The 27,336-nt window shown below is 52.4% G+C and overlaps 1 protein-coding gene across 8 annotated transcripts in view; it reads left to right on the forward strand.

Moving 5' to 3' along the window:
* The first annotated feature begins 9,922 nt into the window (after positions 1-9,922).
* BRD1 (bromodomain containing 1) overlaps positions 9,923-27,336 on the forward strand; it is a 42,990-nt gene continuing 25,576 nt past the window's right edge. For 7 of the 8 annotated variants that reach the window (XR_015727060.1, XM_045815444.2, XM_087868602.1 and 4 more), the window contains exons 1-2: positions 10,065-10,193; positions 13,551-14,931. Coding sequence is in view for 7 of the 8 variants with exons in the window: in XM_045815444.2 (XP_045671400.1) it covers positions 13,565-14,931 (1,367 nt within the window). In the remaining variant the exon portion in view is untranslated. Of the gene's footprint in view, positions 10,194-13,550; positions 14,932-27,336 lie in introns of all 8 variants that reach the window. The other variant, XM_087868600.1, reaches the window with a different exon arrangement.

The raw sequence follows: 27,336 nt of genomic DNA on the forward strand, positions 1-27,336 counted from the left end.
AATTTTAGGTGCATTTTCCTCCTTTTAACTCTGTAATGTTTTGCTTTATGTATTTTTAAACTCTGTTGTTTGATGCATACACATTTAAGATCACTGTGTCTTCCAGACGGATCGGTCCCTTTATCTTATGTAATGTTCCTTTTTGTTCCTAGTAATTTTCTTTGCTCTCAAGTCTAGTTTATCCAACTTTAATATATAGTATAATAAATGATAACATAGCATACTGTATATATTGTAGTGCATAATAAATAATGTACCATGGCCACTCCTACATGTTTACTAATATTTGTGTTATATATCTTTTTGCATTCTTTTATTTTTAACCGATACGTCATTATGTTTGAAGTGAGTTTCCTGGAGACAGCACATAGTTGGGTTGTATTTTTTTTAAGTAGGCTCCATGACCAACATGGGGCTTGAACTCATGACCCTGAGATTGAGAGTTGCATGCTCAACTGACTGAGCCAGCCAGACATCCCAGGGGGGCTGTATTTTTTTAATCCATTCTGACAATCTGTGGTTTTAATCAGTATGCTTAGACCATTTATGTTATTTTTTTTCATATATCAGGGCTTAAGTCAGCCATTTTATTATTTGTTTTCTGTTTATTCCCTCTCTTTCCTATTCATCTCTTTCTCTTTTCCTATCTTCCTGCGGGATACCTGAACGTTGTTTAGAATTCTGCTTCAGTTTTTTTTATGTGTTTTTGAGCATAACGGTTTGTGTAGCTTTCTCAGGGGCTCTCTTAGTATTATAGCACACAGGCCACTGCCTCCATTTTAGCACTTGGAGTGAAGCATAGAAACCTCACTTCCACGTAGCTCCCTTTACCATCCCCACTTAAAAACATATATAATCGTTTACGTTATTTCCTATATAAACTTAGTGCCACATCAGACAGTCACAAGTTTTGTGTCAGCCATGCCATATAATTTAAGAAACTCACGAGAAGGATGATCCACTACACTCACCTCTGTTTCGCTCACTCCTTTGCTTTTCTTTCCTCCCTGAAGTTCTAAGCCTTCTGTTTTCATTTCTTTTCTCTTTGGAGAATTTCCTTTATGTGTTCTTTAAGGGTAGTTCTGCAGGGCTTAAGTTCTTTTGGTTTTCGTTGTCTGAGAATGTTTTTATTTCACTTTCATTCCTGAAGCATGTTTTCACCTGAGTCAGAATTCATAATCTAGAGCTCTTTCCTCTCAGCACTTGAGAAATGTGCCACTTCCTCCAGCCTCTGTGGTTTCCGAGAGAAACCCACCGTTATTCCCATTGTTCTACTCTTATAGGCAATGTGCTGTTTCTCTCTGCTTTCAAGATTTTTTCATTGCTGTTAGTTTTCAGAAATTTAATTATTGTGTATGGCACAGATTTCTTTGAGTTTATCTTGAGATTTGCCCAGCTACTGGAATGTGCCAAATTTGGGAAGTTTCTGCCATTAGCTCTTCAAATATTGTTTCAGCTTCAGACCCTTTCTTCTCTTTCTGGGGTCCAATGATACAAATGTTAGATTTTTTTTTTTATAGTCCCATGTGTTCCTGGGGCTTTGTTATTTTTTCTTCAACCTCTTTTCTCTCTATCGCTCTGATTGGGTAATTTCTGTTGTTGTATCTTCTGGTTCATGGATTCTTTCTTCTGTCATATTCATTACGCTGTTGAACCTCTGTACAGTGAGTTTCTTACTTTGGTGTATTTTTCAGTCCTGTAACTTCCATTTGTTTTTTTGTTTGTTTCTAAGAATTTCTATTTTCTCATGTGTTTTAGGGTAATTTATAATTAGTTGTCGAAGCATTTTTGTGATGGCTGCTTTACAGTCCCCATCAGGTAATTCCAACATCTGATTCATCTCTGTGTTGGCATTTGTGGATTATTTTTTCTTATTTCAAGTATGATTTCCTGGTTCTTGGTATGACAAGTGATTTTTAAAATTGTAATCTAAACAGCTTGGATATTATGTTAGGAGACTCTGAATCCCATTTAAACCTTCTATTTCAGCAGGCATTCATCCTGTTTGGGTGTAGAACATCCTGGCCCACTGTTGTGGGTTGTGGTTCCAAAGGAAATTTAGTTCTTAGAGCCCTTGCATTCCTACTCTGGTCTATTTTTTTCATCTGGTACCACTGAAGCTCCCACTTAATTCTGCTGGTGCTGTCTATGGGGATGGAGGTGATTCCCTAGGCTCCGCAGAGCTGGTAGGTGGCTGTGCGAAAGGATGGTTCTGTGGGATGGAGAGTACTTCCTAATCTCTGCCAGTTCCCCCAGGGGAGGATAGTTGGGCTCCCCTCAGCTGCTGGGGGGAGGGCGGGGAGAGGGTGGGCCTGGGCTGCTTTCTGCCACTGGTTGGTCTGGAGATGCTGGACCTGGACGGCCTTCTGCTGAGTAGGGCATGGGAGACTCCAGGCTTCTGTGCTATTCCTCAATCCTGGGTCCCCAGCCAGACTCCCTCCATTTTTCTATAATTGTCTGCTGTATTGTTTCCTGGTTTTAAAAGTTGGATGAGCAGGGAGAGAGGAGTCCACATCATCTACTCTAAACCAGAAGTCTCTCGTGTTATTTTTTATTTTTACTTACGTGATTATTTCTTCAATATATTTTTACAACAACTTTCTTAAGATGTCATTCATATACTATACAATTCCACTCATGTTAAATGTACGACTCAGTGGTTTTTAGTATAGGCACAGGGTTGTGAAGCCCTCACCACAGTCAATTTTAGAACATCATCATCCCCAGAGAAGTCCCATACCCATTAGAAGTATGTCTCCATTTCTCCCTTCCCTGAGGCGTTTTCTGTGTCTGTAGATTTGCCTATTGTGGACATTTCACGTACGCGGGATCAGTCAGTATGTGGCCTATTGGCATCTTTCCCTTTGCATAATGTTTTCTAGACTCTTCCATGTAGTACATTTCAGCACTTCATCCCTTTTTGTTCCATTCATGGATATGTCGCACTCGCTATTCATGAGTCGATGGACATTGGTTTATCTTCACTTATTAACTATCACAAATCATCTGCTACGAATCTTCATGAACAAGTTTCTGTGTGGACATGTGTTTTAATTTCCTTTGGGTATATAACCAGGAGCGGAATTTCTGGGTCATATGGTAACTCTATGTTTAACACTTTGGGAAACTGTCCAACTGTCTTCCAAAGCAGCTGCACCTTTTTACATTCCCTCCAGCAACATCGTCCCCACATCCTCACCAACACTTGTTACGATCTGACGTTTTGATCCCAGCCACCCTAGTGGGTGTGAAGTGCTATCTCTTTGTGCTTTGATTTGCGTGTCCCAAATGATAAATGATGCTGTACATCTTCTCATTTGCTTATTGGTCATTTGTATGTCTTTTTGTCTATTCAAGTCCTTTACCCATTTTTAATCTGGTTGTTTGTTTTTTCGTTGTTACGTTGAGGACTTTGGCTTTTATTCTGAGAGAGACGGGGAGCCACTGGAAGGTTCTGAGCCCAGAAGTGGCAGTATCATTTGGGCTGCTGTGTCGAGAAAAAGTATACAGTTTCCCAGGTGAAACAGAGACTAGTCAAGATACTGAGATAATCTAGGTGTGAGATAATAGTGACTGGCTCTGGGGTAGTAGCAGAGGAAGTGGTGACACAGGGCTGGACACAGTTTGAAGGGGGAGCCAAAAAGATTTGCTGATGGATCTGATGGGCTTACCCAGGAAACATGAAGTTACCATTTACTGAAAAGGTGGATTAGTACCCTACGGCTGCCATAACAAACTGGCCACAAACTGGGTGACTTAAAATAACAGAAATGTATTGTCTCATAGCTTAGAGGCCAGCACTCCCTCTGAAACCCGTAAGGCAGGATCATCTCCTGTCTCTGCCAGCTTCTGGCGGAGAGCTTTCCTTGGGCTTGTACCTGCATCCCTCCAATCTCTGCTTCCGTCCATGTGGACTACTCGTGGTCTGTGTGTCTGTGCCTAAATTTCCCTGGACACCAGTTGTGGGATAAGGACCCACCCCAATGACCTCATCTTATCTTGACCATCTGTAAAGACCTATTTCCACGTGAGATCCAATTCACAGCTACTGGGGATTAAGATGTCAACATATTTTGGGGGACACAATTCAACACATAACAGATGAGGAAGGCAACAGAAGAGAGGTTTGGGGATGAAGGCCAGGAGCTGAGTATCAGGCATGTAGAGTTTGAGATGCCTATTAGACATTGTACAGGGATGCTGAGAGGCAGCTAGATGTAGGAACTATCAAGACATTATTTTCAAAAAGTTAAAAATATGACTCTACAGCTCTAAAGTGAGGATGTGTCCAAGACTTATTTAAATAATTATGAGGAAACCAGCTTGATGGTAAGGTTGGTTCAAAAGACCAAAGATGGGGCACCTGGATGGCTCAGTTGGTGAAGCATCTGCTTTTGGCTCAGTTCATGATCCCGGGTCCTGGGATCAAGCCCCATGTTAGGCTCCCTGCTCAGTGGGGAGTCTGCTTCTCCCTCGTCTGTTTGTGCGCTCTCTCTCAAATGAATAAAATCTTAAAAAAGACTGAAGACTGAAGGGAGTATTGGTGGTGGCTGAAGACAAGCCTGCTTGAGCAAGCCTGGTAATTTAGATTAAAACTGGGTAATGATCTACAGGGCCATAAAATGGCAACCTCTTCCAATTGTAATTTCTTTAACCAGACAGAAATAATTTCTGTCACTTACTACTGGACAAAATTCATGTGCATTGCTATCAGACAGGGGTCATTTTATCTAGCTGTTTCCTACAAGTTGAAGTCTACCCTTAATGATTTGTAAAAAAAAATAATAATTAATAGTAAATAGCAGTGAAACAGGTGCACACTCTTGAGAATAAAAAAAATCCTCTTGGCAGGTCTGCTAGATAATATTTAGCCTCCCACCAAAGGACCCACTACCATCCCTTTACCCATTCTTTTTTTTTTTTTTAAGATTCTATTTATTTGAGAAAGAGGGGAAGAGAGTGTGAGCATGGGGGGGGGTGGGGAGGAGAAAAGAGAGAGAGGGACAAGCAGATTCCTGGGCTGAGCACAGAGCCCAACACGGGGCTCGATCTCACAACCCTGAGATCATGACCTGAGCTGAAATGAAGGGTTGGGACTTAACCGACTGAGCCACCCAGGTGCCCCCTTTGACGCATTCTTAAGTTTTGGAAAATTTTTATCAACCCCTCCTTATGATGATAAATTATCTACAAAGGTTATTCTTGACCGCAGAAAGCTGGGTCTTCCTATGTTGGGAACTGATTCATCTACAAAGGTGCTGTAGAAGTGGTAATTAACCTGTATGAGCCTCCTTGTTGGGCTGGCCCATCTGAGTCATGTGGTACTACCCAATGATCAAGTCCAGAAAATCAACTTCTGTTTGGAGATGTCATCATAAGGAATGTGGGGTTGAGCCTCTCTTATGCCTGAGATTTCTTTCATTTGCTCTTTTATTCCTAATTAGGAAACAGAACCAAACTAACCTCCCTCTGATTTCTTTGCAGCACCTGTACAGGTGGGTACGTCCCTCTCTTCTCAAGGACCATGGTGCCTGGCACAGTTCTTGCTTCCTTACTGCTTGTAGGATGAAGGTCGGGCATACCACGGGACAGGTACCTGAATAGGGTGGGTCTGAGGGCTCTGTGGGCATTGATTCAACACAGATGCTACAACCCTCGTTCCTAAGGTGGGTGGGTCACACTGAATGTAGTCTCAAATGTGACACCCACATCAGGTCTTGGTTGCACAATTTCTCTGATTCTATTTTGGTAAAAAAGAGGACTGATTTCTATTGAAACTCTGCAAATAACTAAATTTCTATTAAAAGAGTCAGCAAAAATGATTTTTTTCCCCTGAATTCTGAAGTGAGAATACCATTTAAAGAATGTTGTGTTTGTTTATGGAAGCACAATATACTAGATCAAAGGTTAGAGCTAGATCAAACACAAAGAAAAAGGACTTCATCTGACTTCTGCTAGAAAAATAGAACATGACAAAAGAACACTGATGCCCTCTCCTTGCCTCTGTCAGGCCCAAGCTCTCATCTGGACATCTTTTGGAGGTACTTCTTAATGGAGGCGGGGTACGGGGTGGTGGTTGAGGTCTTGGGTTAACTTTCTGGCTGGTACAGCCTCAACACACAGTGGAGACTGAGCGAGCTACCAGGTGAATGCACAGAGGCTTTCCACTGTTTCAAGAGTTCTACAGAGAGAGGGTAGAATGAGATCTGTTGGATCGGAATTGGAGCTGTCTGTATGAGCTTAAGCTTTATTAACAGATATCAAAAAAAAGATACGAGGTGTGTGTACATACTTACACGTGTATTTCCTAGCTCACTCTGTTGAGTGTACATGGAATCACGCTTTATATTACAGTCTTGAGTTACTGCCGTTCAGTATTGTGTCTAAGATTCGGCCACATGGCTCCAAGTGGTACAACCATTCATTTCAGCTGTTGTGTGTTATCCAACCGTTGTATGGATGCACCTCACTTTATTCATTTTATTGTCCAAAGACATTGAAAGTATTTTTTCCTCTCAGCATTCTGCTATTAAAAACACTGCTGTCTTGGGGCGCCTGGGTGGCACAGCGGTTAAGCGTCTGGCTTCGGCTCAGGGCGTGGTCCCGGCGTTGTGGGATCGAGCCCCACATCAGGCTCCTCCGCTATGAGCCTGCTTCTTCCTCTCCCACTCCCCCTGCTTGTGTTCCCTCTCTCGCTGGCTGTCTCTATCTCTGTCAAATAAATAAAATCTTAAAACAAACAAACAAAAACAAACACTGCTGTCTTGAACACTGATGCACATCTCCCTATGAACCAGTACAGGTTTCTTTGGTGTTATGTTCAGGGATGGAATGGATCTAGGAGTACGTATCAGCTTAACCCTAGAGCTGGGAATCGGTGTGCACATGTGGCAGCTTGCATTTTCTCCAAGTGGCCACAACTTCTCCCATACCACATGTTCCTTCCTCTTAAAATGTGACTTTGACACTTGTCTCCACAGAGGGCAGAGGTCGGTGTCTCATCTCTCTAATCTGGACAGGCTGGAGCACAAGTGATGCTTTGTGACTTCTGGGACCACAATATGAGAAGTGATACAGTTCCCACCTGGTTCTCTTGGAACTTGGACACCATCCCACTCAGTCCACAGCTGGAACCAGCCTACCAGCCACATGAGTGCACCATCTTGGATGTGGGCCCTCCAGCCCCCAGTAGGGAGACCCCAGGTGGGGAAGTGTGGAGTAGACAAGCCGTGCTTGCTGAATCCTGCCCAAATAGGAGATCCCTGTGCAAAAGGAACAATTATTGCTGTTTTGAGCTACAAAGTTTTGCACGTAGTCTGTTACGCAGCAATAGACAACTGATACACACGTCCAGCTCTACCGGGTAATGCCTTATTACTACCGAGATAATTGTACCGCAGGACATTCCAGCCAGCAGAATATGCGTATTTCAGTTGACCCACCTTCCTGTCGTCACTGGGTTTGACTTGAACGTTTGTGCTCATTTCGTGTGATTTTAGTTTGCATTTCTAAAGTTACTGGTGAGGTTACTGGCCCTTCCATGTTCTTTTCTACAAAGAGCCCGGGTATGGACTTGGCCCATCATTCTATTGGCTTGTCTTTTTCTGATGGATTTGAAAGGATTCTGGACACTAATCATTTGCAAGGTATACATGTTGCAGATATCTTCCAGTGTAGGTGTTTGTCCATCTTCTTTACAGTCTCATGAGGAACAAAAGTTTCCATCCTTTTATTTTCAATCTCTCTGTGACATTTTTAGATCTTTTTTTTTTTTGTAAATAGTAATGATATATGCCATTTTGAGAGTCTCTTTTAATAGATGAATTTAATTCAGTTGTGTTTGTGATTATGCAAATGCTTGAATTTCTTCCTGTCATTTCACATTATAGTCCTTATTTATCATACATTTATCTTTTTCTGTTTTCTGCTTTTTCTTCAGTTTTCCCCCAACTTCTTTCTAACAATTTTAAAATCCTCTAATAGTACGAGAACTTTAGTGTGCTTTTTCTTTCCTGCTGTCACCTCCCCTTGCCATATGCCGTATTGGGCTCATCCAGGGTTTTCTCTCAAGTTGTTGTTTGATTTTCTTTGCTGGCATCCATGTCTTACTCTTGGATACTTTTCATTTTGCCTTAGTCTATCTTTCAGCATTTTTCTAGAGACTTTGTATGCAGTAAACTTCGATGTTTACAGACTGTGAAGACACCTTTATTTTTGCTGTGTCATGAATGAGTTTCACTATATATGGAATTCTTGGTTCAATTCTTAGAATTTTGACAACTGCTTCTTTGCCAAGTGACAATCAGATTCAGTCTGATTAAAGAAGACCCTTCTTCCCGGAAGGTTGTTGAGCTCATCTCTTTATCCTTGGAATTCCAGAATGTCACTCTGACATGACTAGGTGTGTGTCTTTTCTTCACTCCTCCTGGGCATTCCTTCTGTCATTTAAGAAGCCACCCTCCCTCTCCTGTACTGTGAAGAAGGGTGTCCTGGTTCTCATCTTGTTTTTCAGGAGCCTCTTACTTTTGCTCCCTGTCGTGAGATCCTCCAGGTTGTGGCTTTGCATGTGGCCGGCCCAGCCCGCTTGTCCTCTACTACTGGGTGCCCTGGCGAGTTCCGATTCTCATCAGTAGGTGTCTGCAGAGCAGAGGACACACTTGCAGCTCCGGGGTCTGGTGCAGATGTGCTTGGGGCCGCCATGCTGGGCCAAGCATGTGTCTGGAGGGGGCACCAGCTTCAAGGGGGGACTGTGGCTGCAATCCTAGACCACCCTCCACGCCTTCACTTCTCAATCCATAGAATGGGGCAGAGAAGCACAAGCACTGGTCAGCAAAAGGCTGGTGGGCTCTAGCTCCCACTGAGAGGTTTGGGATGTCAGAGCCCGCCCACTTCAAGTAAGGCCTTAGCTGGAGGGTCCCGGGCAATGGACTCTGCCCTGTCTGCCCATATAAGGAGAAGATCTTACCAGCTCAGAAGGACCTAGCCTCTGCCCTGGGGGGAGGTGTGTCCCTTCTCTCCCTGAGGAGCCTCTCAGGCTGCCACAAGGAGGGGCCACCTGCCAGCTCCTTTCCCCCAGGGCCCCAGCCCTCCTTCAAGGTCACTGTGCTAACCAGGAAACCGAGGAACCTATCTAGGCTTCTCCCTGGACACCTGGGGTTCACCTCTCCCCAACCAGCACCCCCAGTCTGGTGGCCTTTATCTTGGGAATCCTCCTCCCTCCCCTGCCCAGTGTCCTGTCCCCACTTCAGGTTAGCCCTCTCCCCCGGCTGGCGACCCTTAGTCCAGTCGCCCTCTCTGGCCCTCAGCCCAGTGTCCTGTGGCGCCCTCAGTCCGCACATCCCGTCCCTCCCCAGGGTCCCCGCACACCCCCTTGGGCCCTTGGCCCCCACTCAGGCCCCGGCCTCCCCCTGAGGCCCCCGGGCCCCAACTTAGGCCCCCTGGCACTGGGTCCTGGCCCTGCCCTGAGGCCCCCTGGTCCGCGGCCCTCCCCCTCAGACCGCCGGCCCAGGGTCTCCGCCCCCCCTTGAGGTCCCCGGCTCTCCCCTTCAGACCCTGGGCCCAGGGCCCTCCCCCGAAGCCCCCGGCCCAGGGTCCCAGCCCTCTCCCTGAGGCCCCCGGCCCCCCCTGCGGTCCCCGGCCCAGGATCCCCAGCCCTCCCCCTGAGGCCCCCGGCCCCCGACCCAGGGTCCCGGCGCACCGTCCTCCCCCGCCCCCCGGTCCGGTCGCCCCCTCCTCGCCGGCGCCCCTCAGCCCGCCCCTCCCCCGGCGGCGCGCGTCATGGCGGCGGCGGGCGGGGCGCGTCTCGCACGCAGCGCGCCGGGCGGAGCGCTCGCCGCATTGTTTGCTTCGCTGGGGAGCGAGCGAGCGAACGAGCCGGCCCGGGCGTCCGATCCTCCCCGCGCCCGCGCCCGCTCCCCGCGCCCGCCGCCGCCACCGCCGGCCGGGCCTCCGCGCCGGGCCTCCCCGCCGGGCTCCGCGCCGCCCGCCGCCGCCTGCGAGAGCCCGAGAGCCCGCGAGCCCGCGGCCGCCGAGCCGAGCCGGGCCGGGCGCCGCCGACAGGAGCCCGCGCCCAGAGCGGCGGCGGGCCGGGCCTGCGCGGCCGTTGGCGGAGGAGCCGCGGGCGCCATTAGCGCCGCCTCGGCCGCGCCGGCCTCCGCGCCCGCCGCCGGGCTCCCGCGGCCGCGGCCCCGAAGGTGAGTGGGCGGGGGCCGGGCCGGGCCGGGGCCGCCGCCGCCGCCGCCGCCGCCGCCGCCTCGCCCGCCGGCCTCTCGGGTGCCTGTGACGACGCCATGTTTGGCGGCCGCGGCGGGCGGCGCATTGTCCGCGGGCGGGCGGGTGGGCGGCCTGAGGGCGGCCGGGGTGGCTGGGAGGTCGGGCCGGGCGGGAGGAGGCGGAGGTGGCGAAGAGACCAGGCTGTGGAAGCCGGGGTGTCGGGGAGGCCGGGCGGGGAGGCCAGGGAGCCGGGGTGTTGAGACCAGGGAGTCAGGGAGATCGGGGAGGCAGGGTAGGCCGGGGTGGGAGATCGGGGATCGGGGAAGCCGGGGTGTCGGGGAGCCGGCGTGTCGGGGAGGCCGGGCGGGGAGATCGGGGATCGGGGTGACCGAGGAGGGAGACCGAGGAGCCGGGGTGTCGAGGAGGCCGCGGTGTCGGGGAGGCCGGGGAGGCCGGGGAGCCGCGGCGTCGGGGCCCGGGTGTCCGGGAGGCCGCGCTCGTCCCCGCCCGGCCCCCCTGTGCCGGCCGCCGCGGTGACTGGCTGCAGGAAGGGCTGGGGGAGCGGCCGCGCGTCTCGACCGCGGGCCTCTGCCTCAGAGACGGCGTGGTAACGCGGACCGGAGCGTTCATTGTGCCCGAGCGGGTCGCATTATGTAACAGATACACTCGGTTTGTTTTGCCAAGACAGGAAACTCCCTGCAGTAGGGCCGGACTTTAAACGTTTCCTAACCGAGAGCCTTGGGCAAGCCTCGCGGATCTGGCGCTCGCCGGCTGGTGGTAGGTGGGTGGCCGGGCACGGGCAGGCGCCGCGCAGAGTCGGTGGGAAACGCGCTCCGCTCGCGCTTGGCTGCCCCTTTTAGAAGCAGCAGCTTTACCGAGGCGGAGTGTAGAGCAGTGTGCCCACTGCTGTGAGGGCACAGTTGAGTTTTGACACAAGTCTGTGCGCCCAGGAAACCGCCACGCCCATCGAGAACGTTTTCATCAGTCCAGAAATTTCACCGGTGCTTGGGCCCGCGTCGAGTCAGGGTGGCATTTCCGAAGCTGCTCTGCCGGGCACCGAACGCAGCACGGGGGCTCAGGCGGTCCTCCCGCAAGCCTGTGAGCCTGTGAGCCGAGTGCCGTTGGCAGCAGAGGCTGGGGTAGTGGATGTGACTTGTCCCCAGCCAGGCAGGAAATGAACTGATTGAAAACGTGAGCTGATCGTTGGTGTGCGGGCTTCCTCTCTTGTGGCTCACTCGGCGTTTCTGCGTGGATGTAACTGAATTATTGCTGGAAGGGCTGGCTTATTGTCCTTGCTGACCACCTCCCAGTGGGAATGCTTGCTGCTCTAGGGAAGCGCCCAGTGTGGATGGGGCCTCGTGGCCAGTTGCAGTCAGTGGGTGTAGGGAGTCTATGGGACAGGAGCCGGTCGGTCACTCTGTGCTCCTAAACGCCCTTTCCCCAGCACAGTTACATGTTCAGATTATAGACCTGCCTTGACCAGTAAGTGTTAGATGAACTTCTTGTCGAAAGTGGCTGAAGAGCCCATTGGGAGAGTGTGGGTTTTGAAGGCTGGTTATAGTTAGAGCTACTTGGTGCTGTGGCTAGAGGAGAAAATTACATGTTTGCTTTGAACCTGGTGAGTAGCCAATTGTCGCTCCTGCCCCATCTCAGGAGCAACATGTGACGTTGTCCCTGGGTGCATTAGGGTCCCCTCCTTGCAGGCTGTGGTGCTGACACCCTTGGGGTGCACCCAGCTCCCTTCACAAGGGATTGCTGGTCCAGGGCTGGCTGGCTGGGGGCTTGGCTGCCCATTCTGGCAGTCCAGGGTGGTCCAGGGCTGAGTGGGCACCTGGACACTCCTGACATGCAGGTGAGTTGGGTTCCGGCTGGCCACAGTGTTTTCTGTGCTTGGTTTTACAGGGAATTCCTGTTAAGTTTCAACATAAAACATGGATTCCTATTTGACAAAAGGAGAAGAAAAATCTGAAGTCTGCTTAAAAAGTGCATTTAGGGTCTGCTGGGATTGCCTCTCAGGACTTACCAAGTGCTCTTTGAGGGCTTTTCCCCAAGACCAGCTGGGTTGTTGTGAGGCTGTGATTCAGGCTCCTGGGGGCTCCCTAGTCTTGGCACCCCACATATACAGTGGGCCTGGGCTCCAGCTTGGAACGTTCATTTGTGAGCCAGTCTCTTAAAAGATATCTTGCTTCCTATCAGTAAAATGTGGTGGTTTGGAGGGAGGAGTCAGTGGTCCTCATTATCAGCTCCTAGGGTGACATCTTGCTTGACGGCTGGTGGTCCAGAGTCAGGAGTCTTCATGTGAAGGAGACTGAAAATAGATTCCGTTACTGAGTTAGATGGTGGAGGTCTGAAAAGAGCAAATTCTTGTAAACGTCTGTGGCCAGGCTATCAGGCACCTGAACCACTGCTGGCAACCCCAGGGCGGGGGCCCTGCGGTGGTGTGTGGCGGTCAGGGGTGGCGTTCACTGTGGGGGGTGAGCAGAGATGCCCTCCGAGGACCGTTGCACGTGTCGTCTGGTTGTACGTGATGAGGAGGAAGGCACAGCCGGCCCCACAGTCTCACCAGCAGCTGAGAAGTACCCCTGGGGGGAAGGGGCAGGTTGGCTGCGCTGTGGGGGTTTCTGGGGTGGTCGCTGCTGACGCCCTCTGGAAGCCGGGTTGGGCCTCCTGGGGGTAAAGACTGCTCCCCAGACCCGTATGGGCCTCCCCACTTTGGCCCTGGCATGTCTTAGTGGCCCTGTGCCCCAACATGGTGTGGAGGCCGTGTTGACGGAGAGGATGGACCACTGTGGTCAGACCGCCAAGGCTTCTGGCAGCTGGCAGGGGTGTTGCCCTGGGGCTGCAGGGGCATTCCTGGGCAGCAGCAGGGCAGGGGAAGAGCTGGTTAAGGGGGGTGTTGGCCAGGAGTGGGCAGCCACTGAGCATGCTCGCGTTGCTGTCGTGACCTCCATGCTTGCTGGAGTCCAGCCCTGTGTGTGGGCTTTCTTGGGCTCAGGGCTGGGACCCCTCAGGAGGGATGCTGCAGTCATCTTGGTGACCTGTTAGCGTGGTCCAGGACGGTGACTGGCGAGCCGTGGGAATCAGAGTGGCCTAGAGGGACTTGTGCCTCTCAAAGGCCACTCCTTGCTGTTTCTTGCGCCTTCTGGTCCAGGCAGTCCATGAAATTTGATCGTGAGTCCTGGGATGAGTGGTTTTGGAAACCTTGGAGCGATGTTAGCTGGGAGTTTCATTTTGATTTAGATTGAGTTGGTTGGTTCGCTCTGCCCCCAGCGTGTTTGGTGGTTTTCTTGTCTTGTGTCTTCCGCAGGGAGTTAACTTTATCTCTGCCTCTGTTTTAGGGAGTCAGTACCAAATGAGGAGGAAAGGACGATGTCATCGCGGCGCTGCAGCGAGGCACCCTTCCTCCCCGTGCAGTACTAAGCACTCCCCCACGCGAGAGACTCTGACCTACGCGCAAGCCCAGAGGATGGTGGAGATCGAGATCGAGGGGCGCCTGCACAGGATCAGCATTTTTGATCCCCTGGAGATCATATTAGAAGATGACCTCACTGCTCAAGAACTGAGCGAGTGCAACAGCAATAAGGAGAACAGTGAGAGGCCCCCAGTGTGCTTACGAACTAAGCGCCACAAAAACAACAGAGTCAAAAAGAAACATGAAGCCCTCCCCAGTGCCCACGGCCCGCTGGCGTCGGCCAGTGCGCTTCCTGAGCCCAAGGTGCGGATCGTGGAGTACAGCCCGCCCTCCGCCCCGAGGCGGCCTCCGGTGTACTATAAGTTCATCGAGAAGTCGGCCGAGGAGCTGGACAACGAGGTGGAGTATGACATGGACGAGGAGGACTACGCCTGGCTGGAGATAGTTAACGAGAAGCGGAAGGGTGACTGCGTCTCGGCCGTGTCACAGAGCGTGTTTGAGTTCTTGATGGACCGCTTCGAAAAGGAGTCCTACTGCGAGAACCAGAAGCAGGGGGAGCAGCAGTCCCTGATCGACGAGGACGCCGTGTGCTGTATCTGCATGGACGGCGAGTGCCAGAACAGCAACGTGATTCTCTTCTGTGACATGTGCAACCTGGCAGTGCACCAGGAGTGCTACGGGGTGCCCTACATCCCCGAGGGCCAGTGGCTCTGCCGACACTGCCTGCAGTCCCGGGCCCGGCCCGCCGACTGCGTGCTCTGCCCAAACAAGGGAGGTGCCTTCAAAAAGACAGATGACGACCGCTGGGGCCATGTGGTGTGTGCCCTGTGGATCCCGGAGGTTGGCTTTGCCAACACGGTGTTCATTGAGCCCATCGATGGCGTGAGGAACATCCCTCCAGCCAGGTGGAAACTGACGTGCTACCTCTGTAAGCAGAAGGGCGTGGGTGCCTGTATCCAGTGCCACAAGGCGAACTGCTACACCGCCTTCCACGTGACGTGTGCCCAGAAGGCAGGCCTCTACATGAAGATGGAGCCCGTGAAAGAACTCACTGGCGGTGCCACGACCTTCTCCGTCAGAAAGACCGCTTACTGTGACGTCCACACGCCCCCGGGCTGTACACGGAGGCCTCTGAACATTTATGGGGATGTCGAAATGAAAAACGGTGTCTGTCGAAAAGAGAGCTCTGTCAAAGCGGTCAGGTCCACGTCCAAGGTCAGGAAGAAAGCAAAAAAGGCTAAGAAGACACTGAGTGAGCCCTGTGCGGCCCTGCCGCCTGTGTGTGCTCCCTACATCCCCCCTCAGAGGTGAGTGCACGCAAGCGTGGGATGGAGGGGGAGCCTGGGACGGGGGGCGGGGTGCCAGCTGGGGATCTTGGAGCTTTCTGTTGACCTGGCTTTCTAATGGTCCTTTCTCCCCTGAGCTGCAAGGACCTCGGAGCCCATAGCTTCCGACTGCAGGAATTAGGGTTTGGGGCCCTGGCGCCACCACCTTCGACGTGATAAAATGCTGTTCCTCGCTCTGCTCCTCCACCAACTTTGGGAGCCTTGTGGCATTTTAAGAATAATTTCTTGTAAAATGAAGGGGAGGGTAAGTGACGAGTGGAGATCAGAGCGGGGCTGCCAGGAACTTTGTAGACGGAGGCCGCTGGTCTCCTTCCTGTTGTGTGACAGCCTTTCTGGGTTTCCTGACCCTTTCCTTCATGGTGTGAATATTGCCTGGTCAGCGTAGGGCTCTCCAACTTAGAGCAATCCACAGCGATGGTGGTGGGGGGGAGGTCCACAGTGACTGGGGGGATGGGGCCCACTGTGGTTGTGGTGGGGGGGGCCTCAGTGGTCCGGAGGGTTCACCGTGGTGGTGGTGGGGTCCACAGGGGTGGGGGGTCTGCAGTGGTGGTGGTGGGGGGGGTCCACAGGGGTAGTGGGGGTTCACAGTGGTGGTGGTGGGGTCCACAGTGGTGGGGGGTCTGCAGTGGTGGTGGTGGGGGGTCCACAGGGGTGGTGGGGCCACAGTGGTCCGGAGGGTTCTCCGTGGTGGTGGGGAGTCTGCCGTGTGGGAGGGGGCTGCAGTGGTGGGGTGAGGCCCTGCCTTGCTCTTACACATGTCCCCGGGGCCAGTCCCCATCCAGCTGTGTCTGCTCTTGCCCCTGAACTTGTCTCCTCCTCTCCGCCTGTTCCTGCCACGGCTGACTTCCTCTTCGTATTTTGTTGGGAAGGTGAGGGAGTGACTTCATGCTCTGATAGCGGAGCCTGAGTGTGGGAGAGCGGACGCTCACTCACACGCTTGTTGAGCTTTGAGGATGAGCGTGGGGCTTTCAGGCAGTTTGTGCAGGAGACGGCCCTGAGACGGTGAGGTTGAGGTGCACATCGCTGTGTGCTCCTGGGAGCAGCTTGTGCCTTACTACCTGCAGGGGCCTGGACGCAAGTGTGTCCCCTGGAAAGAGAACCTGCTCGTCTTACAGACTGAGTGACAGACTTGCGGGATATTTTAATGACTGAGAAGTAAAAGTTATCTTAAACGTATCGAATATTAACGTTTCGTGTTGTTTTCTTGTGTGTCTGTGATGTAGGAATTCATGCCTACCTGTTCGTTGTGTTTGAACAGTGTAGTTTGGTTTTAACATGTCACGAGTTGCGTCAGGCTCGCTCAGGAGGTTGTAAGATGTCGTGGGATGTGTCAGGTAGAAGACTGTCTTCTCCCGAGAGAGTAAGCACTTGGCATCTCTGAAGAATTAGAAGTAGGGGCTCCCGGGTGGCTCAGTTGGTTAAGCGTCCGACTCTTGATTTCGGCTCAGGTCATAATCTCAGGGTCCTGGGATCCGGGTCCGCATCGGGCTGCATGCTCAGCAGGGAGTCTGCTTCCCTTCCTGTTCCCCTCCTACCATGCACACAATTTCTCTCTCTAGAATAAATGAATCTTTAAAAAAAAAAAGAATTAGAAGTATGACTTTTTTCTGCAAATGAAATTTTGTGGAGCAGTACATACTCGTTATAGAATCAGTAAATTCAGACAGAAGCGAGTAAAAGTGCTCGTCCCTCGTATCCAGAAAAAAACACCGTCAGAACCAGGGTGTCTCTGCGCAGATCAGTCAGCTAGACTTTTTAAAAGATAGTTTTACTTGCATTTCTACCTGTGGGGCAGAAAGCGTGAGATTTGCATCAAGAGCTTCTGTTGAAGAGCCCTAAAACTTTAGCTCTACTGTACCCTAAGTAACTGAAGGGAAAAAAACGCGACCTAACAAACTGAGAAGCCAGACGTGCAATGTGCTCGCTTCTCTGTGCCCAGCACCATGTGGTTACATGCTTCCGACGAGGGTGCTGACGAGGGACTGGGCTGGGGGCTGCTAGGCCATTTGCAGGAAAAAGCATTTCCAGCTGGAGAACGTGGGCACTCACAGGTCTCCGGTGACCAGGCCTGACTGAGAAGAAAACTCGTGCTTTGCACCTGAGTACTTCAGAGCAGGTGACGTAGCTGAACCGCGTACCGAAGGTGTCGTCTGGCCCGTGTTTGGTTTTTTCTTCTTCTAGTTTAGAAATAAACTATTACTTCACTTTGGAGCAGAGACCAAAGATGGACCTGGGTAAGGGTTTGTGGCCGTGCCGTCTGGGTTGCCCAGACTTTGGGAGACCTCGATGTTTTAGATCTCCCAGCCACCCTTAGCCAGTGGGTAGTCGTGGTTGGACCACCCTGTGGGTTGTCAGGGCCGGTGGCCCGGGCTTGCCAGCCACTACTCTTAGTACCCTGAAGCCGTGGCCTGAGGTGTGTCTGGTCTGGGGGCCCTGCTCCTACGGAGCGTGCGGGAGGCGCCAGTGGAGGGTGGATGGGTGGAGTACTGTGCTCTGCCTCGGGTGGGCTGAGTGGAGTCTGGCGGGGTCCTTGCGCTGCTTCGCGCTCTGCCTGGGAGGGTCCCGCCGTCAGTGTGGCCGGCAGCCACAGAGTTCTTCAAGTGTTGTTCCAAGGTCTGAGTTGTGCCCGTCCTTGTCTGTCTTGTCTCCATCACTGACTTTCATCACAATATTTTTCTAACATAGAAACGATATGAAACTGCAGCAGATAGAAAAAGTCAAGTCTAGAGAGAGGAAATCCCATCTCCTCCCTTTTTGCTTGCCTTCCAGGAAAAATCAACGCTTTGTGCTGTTAGAGGCCTTTTTCTGTTCTGAGTGGTGCCTTTTCTTGAGTAGCTGCTCTTCTGATGAGACCCTTCTCTGGTTCCTCATCGTTCCGTGCTGCTTCTTGGTGGGGGGTGGGTGGGGAGAGACCAGTCGAGGTGGGCACTGGAGAGAGGGTGACAGGCCAGAAGGAAGGACTCGGAGAGTTGTAGCTTTCTAGTTGCCTTGGAGTAGAGTTGCCCCAGAGCCCCAGAGCTCTCTCTTTTGTTGCTCTTTGCTGGGTGCTGCTCTTTATTTGTGGAGGAGAATGGCCTCTAATGAACAGAGGCTGATTCGCTTTGTTGGTCTGGATACCAGCCTGGTACCCAGACGCTTGGGCCATTTATGTGTGCGTGGCTCAGGGTGCGTGCACACCTAATAAGTTGTTAGCTAACGATGAGATGGAGGATTGGGTCCACAGCTCAGTTAACTCGGGCATCCCTGGTAGGTGCCCTCCTGCTGACCAGACGCCAGATTGGACAGACATGGGAGACTGAGTCCTTAGTAGCCATTTGACAGAGAAATCTTACGCTTGTTGAATATAACTGCAAAAAGTCTGGACTTGAGCTTCGTATGTCTTTTTTGCCATGTTTCTGGCAGTTAATTTGACTATAATTGAGAAAAGCTCTGTAGGGCTGTGGTTTGGGGAAAGGAGAGGAGCGCTGGCTTGGCCCTTCTGGCAAGGTGGGAGCTCTGGCCACCCCACAGCTGCGTGGGCCCTGTGTTTGCTGCCATCTGAATGTGGCGCCCTTGCCGGCGTGGGGTCCTCAGGGAAGGGCCTGTGTAGGGTCTAAAGCAGCGGCTGCTTTGGAAAGAAGCGTTAAAAACCAAACCGAGAAGTAAACCTGCAGGTTGTGAGTTGTGTGTTCTGTGGAAAAGCAAGCTGCTAGTGTTTGTGTCCAGCCATTTAGAAAGTACTGGAGTGTGGGCTTCCAAGTGCTCTTGGAATATTCTCATTCCCACCTACCCTGACCTCTGCTTTCCTTGGTTTGAATTCAGGTCGAGGGGCTGGGGTTCTCATCCTGGGAGTGTGTCCTCCGCAGACCGTGCAGCCCTCCAGGGCTCTCTTCCCGGGAGGCTGGGGGAGGTGGGGGGGGGCCGGGGAGGCGCAGGGTACGAGGCGCAGGGTACGTTGCAGCTGGCGAGCAGATTTGTTTTGACCAGAGAGCCGAGGTGAAGAGAACGAGAGCTGGGGAACCTGGGCGCCTCACGGTGTGTGTGTCGCCGGCTCCTCCCAGTGTTGAGCTTAGCAAGCTTAGTGAGCGAAACATAGCGTTTGTGAGTGCGGTGCCGTGGGCCACGGGCCATGGCCACGGTCACGCAAAGCATCAGGGCACCTCGGCCCGTGCCTGGTGCGGCCCCTCCCACCGTCGGACCCCTCCCCCCGGGGTGCTCTAGTGGGTAGTGGTCTCTGCAGGGAGCCGCTGTGCTCAGCACGCCTGCATCCTCACCGTCCCACTGGATCTGGGTCTCTCCCCCGAGCTTCCCAGGTGCTCAGTCCATGGGAAGAACCTGCCAGAGTAGTGAATTCTGTCATTTCTGTTTATATTCATTGTATTTGCTTATTTTGGCAGAAAGAGGATTGAAACTTACTAGAAGTTTTCTGTAATCCTGGCAGTGGGTAATTGCCACACCGTCTCACCACTGCTCCCGCCTCGGTGTTACCTGGGCTGATGAGGGGCAAAATCTGTGTGCTGTGCACTTGGAGCCCGTACTTGCCCGCCACGGTAGACGGACTGACGGTGTTGGAGCGCTGTTGGAGGCGTCACGAGGGAATGCCTTCCATAAGCCCGGGTTGAGGGTAATTATTTCAATTTTTTATCTGGAAATAACTCTAAATTTATAAAATGTTGCAAAAATAAGGAGAGAAACGCCCAAATCGTCTTTACCGAGTCATCTCTTACTAATGTGCCATCCCATTTGCCTGGCACATGGAGTAGGCCCACGTGTCCCCCCGCACATCTCCTAGGATGGGACCGACCTCTGGGTGAGCAGCGGTGAAGCAGGGCCTCCATTCGGGACCTGTCCTGTTGGGTGATCCTGCTGGGATCTGGACGCTTCCAGAGCTACTCCCAAGTGGGCCAGTTTTGGAGAAGACAGCCCCTTCTACCCTAGCAGAGTGAGCCTTGTTTTGGGTTTGTCTGGTGTCCAGAGAGGTGCCATGTGTCCCCTGCCTGGAGGGAGCGACATTCCCCACTCCCTGGTGACCACAGTGTTACTGGCGCCTCCGTGGGACAATTTCTGCGTTTGTGTTCTCCCGGCTTCCAGCCCACGGTCTGGGAGAACCTTGGAGGCTGTGCGGCGACCTGACTCCTTTTCACAGTGGCCTAGGTGTCCCGCCTGTGGGTTCTCTTCCCTGAGAGGGCTGTAAACGGGTGTCCACCTTAGCCCTCCCTCCAGTTTCTCCTCAGCGGGATCTTTCCCTTCTCCTCTCCTTGTGCTTTGCAGTAGGACCTGGACAGGTGGGAGGTGAGCATCTGGTGGCCCAGCTGGCTGTCGTTGTCGACCTGACCTCAGGGAACTCGGCCCTTGGTTAGGTAGCTGCAGGCAGCCGCCTTGTCTTGGGTGACATACGTGCCCCAGCCACCTCTCTGTTCCGTGATTGGAGTCCTGAGAAGGTGTGGAGGGGACGTGACCTGCATCAAACTCCTGGGAGCCGTGTGCACAACCACATCCCTCCCAAGGCAGATTCTGGCCTTTTCAGGTCGCAGGGCTTGGATTTCACGCTTGCCACCCTGACCTCATCTGACCTTTGAGCTGTTCCAGAAGCGAGTTGTACCCATCATAAAGACTCGGGACACTTGAGAAGGTGTTACGAAGGGAGGATGGGATCTAAAATCCCACTCTTCAGAGGTGATGCTGAACGCTAAAGGAGCGCTGCCAAGTCCCTTTTGGGCCCCTCCAGTCCCGTTAGCCCACCCCTCACAGCAGCCACTCGTGAATTGGGGTGGGTTCCTCCAGTTCATATTCTGGTTTCTCAGCACTTGGGCGCACACGGTCTGCTGCTGGTTACGCACTGACCTTGAGGACCGTGCTGTCACGTGTCGCGTCTCCTGGTGTTGCCGTTGGTCTGGAGGTGGGCCGGTGGCATTGCAGAGGACCATGCTGCTCGTGTGGGAGTTTCCCTGGCTCGCTTCAGAGCTGGGTGTTCTTGGGTCCTGGCGTGCTGCCCTCAGCACGAGCTGGTGTGTCTCAGTTGCAGCCTGGGGCGGGGGCGGCGGTGTGCGTGTCCCTGTGGCTGAGGAGGCCCCCGCCTCGAGCGTGCGTGGCGAGGTGGCTCTTCTGTGCTCATCGCATGCGTGTCTCCTCCCCTCGGCTTCTCATCTCGTTTGTAATTATGTCTGTAAAAAGACTCCAGCTTTGGAAATCCGGAGCCCCCTCCAACAGTTACTGCACCTGGAGGTCTCCCTTGCCTGTCCCTTTCTTTCTGTCCTCATCTCGTCCAGTAGCAGGTCTGTGTAGAGAACAGGTAAGAATTCTTTTACTTACTTATTTGAGAGAGAGAGAGGGAGAGAGAAGCAGACTCCCCACTGAGCAGGGAGCCAGATGTGGGACTCGATCCCAGGACCCCAAGACCATGACCCGAGCTGAAGGCAGACACCTAACTGACTGAGCCACCCAGGCGCCCCTGAGAACAGGTAAGAATTCTTAACACAACCATAATGTCCTGGTGTCTTGATGAACGGAACTTTGTTCATTTTACTGTGTTTTCCTGTGCGGCATGTGCGTCCTGGGTCTGGTCTCAGGCCGCCTCTGTCCCTCCTCCCCCGCGGTCTTGCCGCTCTCCCGTATCTCCTCCAGCAGTCCGTAGCCCTTCTGTCTGGTTTTGTGTCTTCCCCACCACGGCCGGCCAGCGGCCCAGTTCTGACCCCACAGCTTCCAGCACTCAAGCCCCATCCCTGCACCTCTGGCCGCCCTGCCTGACAAGCACGTGGTGTCCCTACAGAGCCCTGATCTGCATAGGGCTGACCCTTTGTTGGGTTGCTCTCCCCACATGCGGGCCCAGGCCTACTTCTCGTGAAGGCCGTATCCCTGTGGGAAGCCTGGACTCCACGGCATGGCTGCTGCGTAAACACGAGCAGCCCCGCCTCGCTGCGCGTGGGGGCTGTTTTCAGGTCTTGCAAAAGTTCGTGGTGTTCTCATAAAAAATGGAGTATTGTAAGTAGTGTGTTTTTTCAAGTTGTTTTTTTTTTTTTTTCTATTTGTAGAGATGCAGGTTTTTTTTTAGATTGATACAATGCATTGTACTTTATTAGATTATTTTTGTGGACAGTATGTGAGGAAATGATGGTGTGGGTGGGCTTTTCTGTCCGTTCGTTTTTCCTGTCTTTTATCCAGGCCCGGGGCGGGCCAGGACTGCCAGCCCAGAGTTGATTTGATAGGGTGGGAGTGGACATCTTTGCCTTGGTGCTGGCACTTCACAAGAGTTTGCCTTTTATTGCCCACGGGTTTGTATTTGCTTTATTTTATGGTTGGTGCTTGTCGTATCTTGCTTAAATAATCCTTCCTTTCCCTGAAGGCCTCAGGATGTTCTTCTGAAAGCTTTCAAATGGCCTTCCCTGTCCGTGTCCCGCCATCTCCTCAGGCCTCAGTGCCGACCAGTTTCTCTCGATTTAATGGCTATGTCTTGGCTGTGGTTGGCCTCCCTGCTCGGGGTCAGCCCCCAGGGCGGGCCACCGTTCCCCAAAGTGTCCCAGCGTGTGTGTCAAGGCCTTGGTCACTTGTTGAATCTGTGTCCCTCACGTCCATGTCTTCAGTCACTTGGGGATGAGTTTCTTTAATTTTTCGGTGTGGATAACCATTTTTCTCTCTCACCATTTACTGAGCGATTTCTCCTTTCCTAGAGGTCTGTAATTGCTCTTCCAGCCACGGGCCAGCTTCCTTGGCCTCCTGCGGCCCTAGCAGCTTCTTCGCACACGTGTGGTTCTTGCTCACCTGCGGTCCCTTTGTGTAAGTTTTAGAGTCATCTTGTCAGGTTTCTTGGCAGCCCTTCTTGGGAATTCGGAAATTCCATGGAATCTACAGACCAATTTGCAAGCGATTTGTATACTTTTTATGTCTCGTCTTTTTCTTGCTAATCCTACTTAGTGTTGAGTGTCTCTTATTTAAATCTTTGAGGTCGCTCAGTAATGTTTTATACTTTTCTCCCCCCATGAAGGCTGTCCACATCCAGTCCTTAAATTTTCCTCTCGTTTCCATTGGCAAGAATATCCTCTGTAGGGACACCTGCGTGGCTCAGTCGGTGAGGGGTCTGCTTTCGGTTCAGGTCATGATCCCAGGGTCCTGGGATTGAGTCCCGCATTGGCTCCTTGCTCGGCGGGGAGCCTGCTTCTCCCTCTGCTGCTCCCCCTGCTTGTGCGGTCTCTTGCGCTTGCTCGCTCTCTCTGGCAAATAAGTAAATGAAATCTTAAAAAAAAACCAAAAGAGCATCCTCTACAGTTCTCGTGGGAGCGGGGAGGGCGGGCACGCTCAGGTGGGTTCTGGTCTCGAGCAGCATCTCCCCCTGCGCCTGTCGCTCTGGGTCTCGGGTCCAGCCCTGCTGGCAGGACCCTCGCTCCTCGGTGTGAGTTGTGCCTCGTGGTTCACCTGTTGCTTTTCCACATTTTTTGAGATAATCACAGTCTGCCCTCTTATCCGTTGGTCTGTGAGTTCTCTTTATAGGACTTGGAATCTCAAGACCACTACTTTGCCTTCCTGGGACAGACCCACTTGCTCGTGGTGGGTGGGGTCATTTTATACCCAGATGGACTTGTTTTGTTTCAGTTTTGTGTGTGTGTTTGCAAGTGAGTTTGGCCTTTCCCTGTGTCCCTGCTGCCCGCGTGTTGGGGCGGCGGCCTCCTTGGGATGGGCTGCACCTGCTGTCTCCCCAGCTGTTGGCAGGAGGTTGCCTGGTCTGCTAGTGGCACCTCTCTTCTGAGAAATGGTCTTTTTTCTTTCCTTTTGGGGGTAGGAGGAGAATTTTAGACTATTGATTCTGTTCCTAAAATCATTACTATGAATCTATTGAGGTTTTCTTTGTGCTTCTGAAGCCAGTTTTGGGAGGTTGTGTTTTTCTCTGTGTTGGTTTCCCATCTCCGCTTTTCTGAATCTCATTTTTAACTGATTTCCGGTTGTTTGTCCTCTCTGCGCTCAGGCCGTGTCTGTCCTCCTGCTTCCTTGGGCAGGGCTCCCCAGAGCTCGCTCACCAGTCTCTCCGAGTGCGGCACAGGTGGCTCCTCATGTCTTCCTGTTTCCGTTTCACTAGGTGTTGCTTGTTTGGTTGTCCTTGACAGACAGTGTTGTCTGTTTCAGGTGACAGCGCGGTGATGTGAAACTCGTGGGTATTGTGGGTGTTGAGCCAACGGCACGCCCTCTGTGGCGCGGAGCCGAGGTGGCGGTGGCGGGAGTGGTGACCTGCCGTGAGCACAGGTCCTGCGGCCGGCTTCCCGACTTCCCTGACTGGGGTGCTTAGCATGTTATAGAGTCAGCCTTTCTCCTTTCTAAGGCATTTTGGATATAAACCACCAAAATAATTTTGAAAAGCAGTGTACCACCTCCCACATTTTTGAGTTGAAATCCAGCGTTTTTGACCCTAAGATCAAATAGGTGAAAGGTGTAATTTTTGAAATATCCAGAACAGGCACAAGTTACGAGGTTTATCATTCCCGAAAGTGAATTGAGTGAAATCTGGGTAGTCGGGCTGTGTGCCTCTGTGTCCTCCCCCCTGCCCCCCCGGGGCCAACCGCTGTCCCGCCGCCACCATCTCTGGGCCTGGAGTGTCAAGGTTTCTTCCTCATCCGGTGGGGCTGCCGTTGCCAGCATGCCCTCGAGCAGACGGATGCTGCTTGGCTTGAGGCTCCTTCCGCGTGAGGGCGTGTGCTGGGCGCATGTGTTCAGGAAACAGGGCTTTGCGAAGATGACTGGTTCGTGGATGGATGTCCTTGCTGCTCTGATGAGACAGCCCTCCCTTAACCCTCTTCCTGGTTTTTGTTGTTGTGGACGTGGACCTGCGTCTTGATCGCGGATGTAAATAGATGGTGTCAAAGCAGTTTTATCATCGCAGGTACTCAGTTTAAAACATTTTGTGCCAAATTATAAGCAAAGTCACAAATTTATGTTTTACCAATCGACCTTCTGTCAGGCCCTCCCTCAGTTTCTCCAGAAGCCTGGTTATTTTTCATTTGAACGCACTTTGTGTATGAGATATATTCAGATAGGCTTGAGAAAATCAATCTTTTAATCCTTTTATATACCTTTGGCAAATACTGTATTTAAAAAAAAATATTTAAAGGGGCACCTAGGTGGTGCAGTCAGTTAAGCGTCTAAACTCGATTTCGGCTCAGGTGGTGATCTCAGGGTCGTGAGGTAGAGCCCTGCGTCGGGCTCCCTGCTCAGTGGGGAAGTCTGCTTAAGATTCTCTTTCTCCTTCTGCGCCTCCCCATGCTTGCATGTGTGTTCTTTCTCAAAGAAGAAAGTTTTAAAAAAAGTATTTAAAGTAAAACAAAAGGAGAAAGGATCATAAAACAAATGTGTGGCTGTGAGGTAGACACACCCTCGTACACACCCTTGTGCCATGTACTTGAGAAGACAGAGTCTGGCCGCCCCCTCCCGAAGCCCTTCCTGCAGCCCTTCCTGTCCCCAGGACTCCCACTGTCCTCACCTGTGTGGAACTCACCTTTTTACCCTCTTCCTGAACACCGGGGTGTGCCGTGCCTTTAAAATTACACGAGTCTTCTCTGTGTCTGCTCTCGTAAAGGTCCCTTTTGGTCTCTGTCCCTTTGGAGTAGCTGGGTCCCCGTCCTGCCGCGGGTCCCCTGGGCCCCTGTCCCTTGGCCAGGCTTGTGTGGCTGGCCTGTCTGTGGTGTGGTTTAGCATGTTCCTTTGCCCTCCCTCTGCTCGCTGGTTGGGCTGGGTGGGTGCAGGGTTGATGTGGGCGTGCTCAGCATGGGCCCTGCTGCTGCTTCCTGGGAGGTGCTGTGTGTCCGACAAGGTGCGTGGTGGGTGCCTGGGTGCTCTGCGCCCACCCTGCTCCTTCAGGACTCTTTGCAGCTGGTGAAGGAGAGTCAGCTCAGTGGAATGCGGCTTTTCAGTGAATACTCTAGGACACCTTGAAATCCATTTTCATCAAAGCCGTGTTGCTAATGTCTGTGAGCTGTTCGTGGCTCAGAGATCCAGACGCTGAAGAGATGGTGGCTTGTTTCATGAGGTTCAAAGTCTGTATTTATGAGCGTGTCGTCAAACAGCGTTTCCTTGAACTTCAAATTGTTAAGAAGTACTTCTGTTCACATTGCCTCATTTCACTGTTGAAGCAGCTGAGTGTGTCCTTGCATTGAAACACCTGTCTGCAGACGGGGAGATCCACCGAACCGTGCGCGCTCAGGCTCGTGCTCCTTGCTGCACCTGGATCGTGCCGCAGTTGCGAACGGTCAGACAAACGAACAGACAAGGCCCCATGAGAGTCAGCACGGGCAGTGCCCAGGACCAGCACAGCCACGTCTGCAGCCGAGGAGCTTCGTGCAGAATCCAGGCATTCCCCAGCACCTTCCGCCACGCTGGAGAAGCTCGTGGGTGCTGCGACAGGTGTCCTCCCCCCGCCTCCTGCAGAGGCCGTGTGAGCCAGGGTCCTCGCATGTGCAGACCCACGGCCCCATGCTCCTGGGCAGGCTGTGGACAGACTTGAGCATGGGTTCTGCACCTGCCCGCACAAGCTCTTGGCGTCTTCTCTAGGGTCTCATGGGGCTTTTCTGGCAAAGCCTGGCTGTGTCTGGCATGGAGCTGCCCCCTCCGTCAGTTCCTCAGTATCGAGTCCCTTTGCGGGACAGACACTCGAGCTGTGCCTTGCCATGAGAGGCCGCGTTGGTTCTGCGCATGGAATGAGGTCTCGCGGACACCGGAGCAGGACGGCCCTGTGGGAGGCGTGCCCTTCAGAAGTGAGCAGGCTGACTGGCAGCAGGGCTTGGAACAACCTTGAAAGGACGTGGGGCTGGACATTACAGAGCTGGGGGTTCTGGCTGTCTTGATCACGGATCGTTTTGTAAAAGTTAGGACTTACAGTCTTCAAAATTTGGTCTTAAAATTCCTTGGTTTCGTCCTGACATTTTGATGTTGGGTATACAGTGAGGCACCTTTTGTTTCGTTTGTGTTTGCGTTAAGTTCTTGGTTTATGGTTGAGTTTATGTTCTCTTTCAGTGTCTTTGTGAGGCATATTGATGGATCATTGCTTTGTTTCAGCAGGGAGGATAGTAGCAGGGATGGGGACGCTCTCCGGCTCACCTTTTAGGTTTTTAGATGATGATTCTCCTCTGTGCAAGTGTTTTCACAAACCCCGTGCATTTTATAGTCCCTGAAGGGAAGCTGTGTCCTGCGACTTGCAGATGCCCGTGGTCGTGCTAGTAAGGAGCAGCTGCTCTGTCTGCAGCCCTGACCTCTTTCCCTCTTGCGGTGACTGAGGGGGACCAGTGCCTCCTCACCCCACCTGGTACAGCAGCTTTTCATGGACCTGGGTGTGGTCGGCGTAACATGGAAGGAAGTGAGAGCTTCGCTCAGTGTATTTTCCTTTTCCGTGTCTGGTGTCTCTGGTAGACA

This window comes from Ursus americanus, chromosome 17 (genome assembly GCF_024610735.1).
Source record: "Ursus americanus isolate L20-20 chromosome 17, mUrsAme1.1.p, whole genome shotgun sequence".
NCBI lineage: Eukaryota > Metazoa > Chordata > Mammalia > Carnivora > Ursidae > Ursus > Ursus americanus.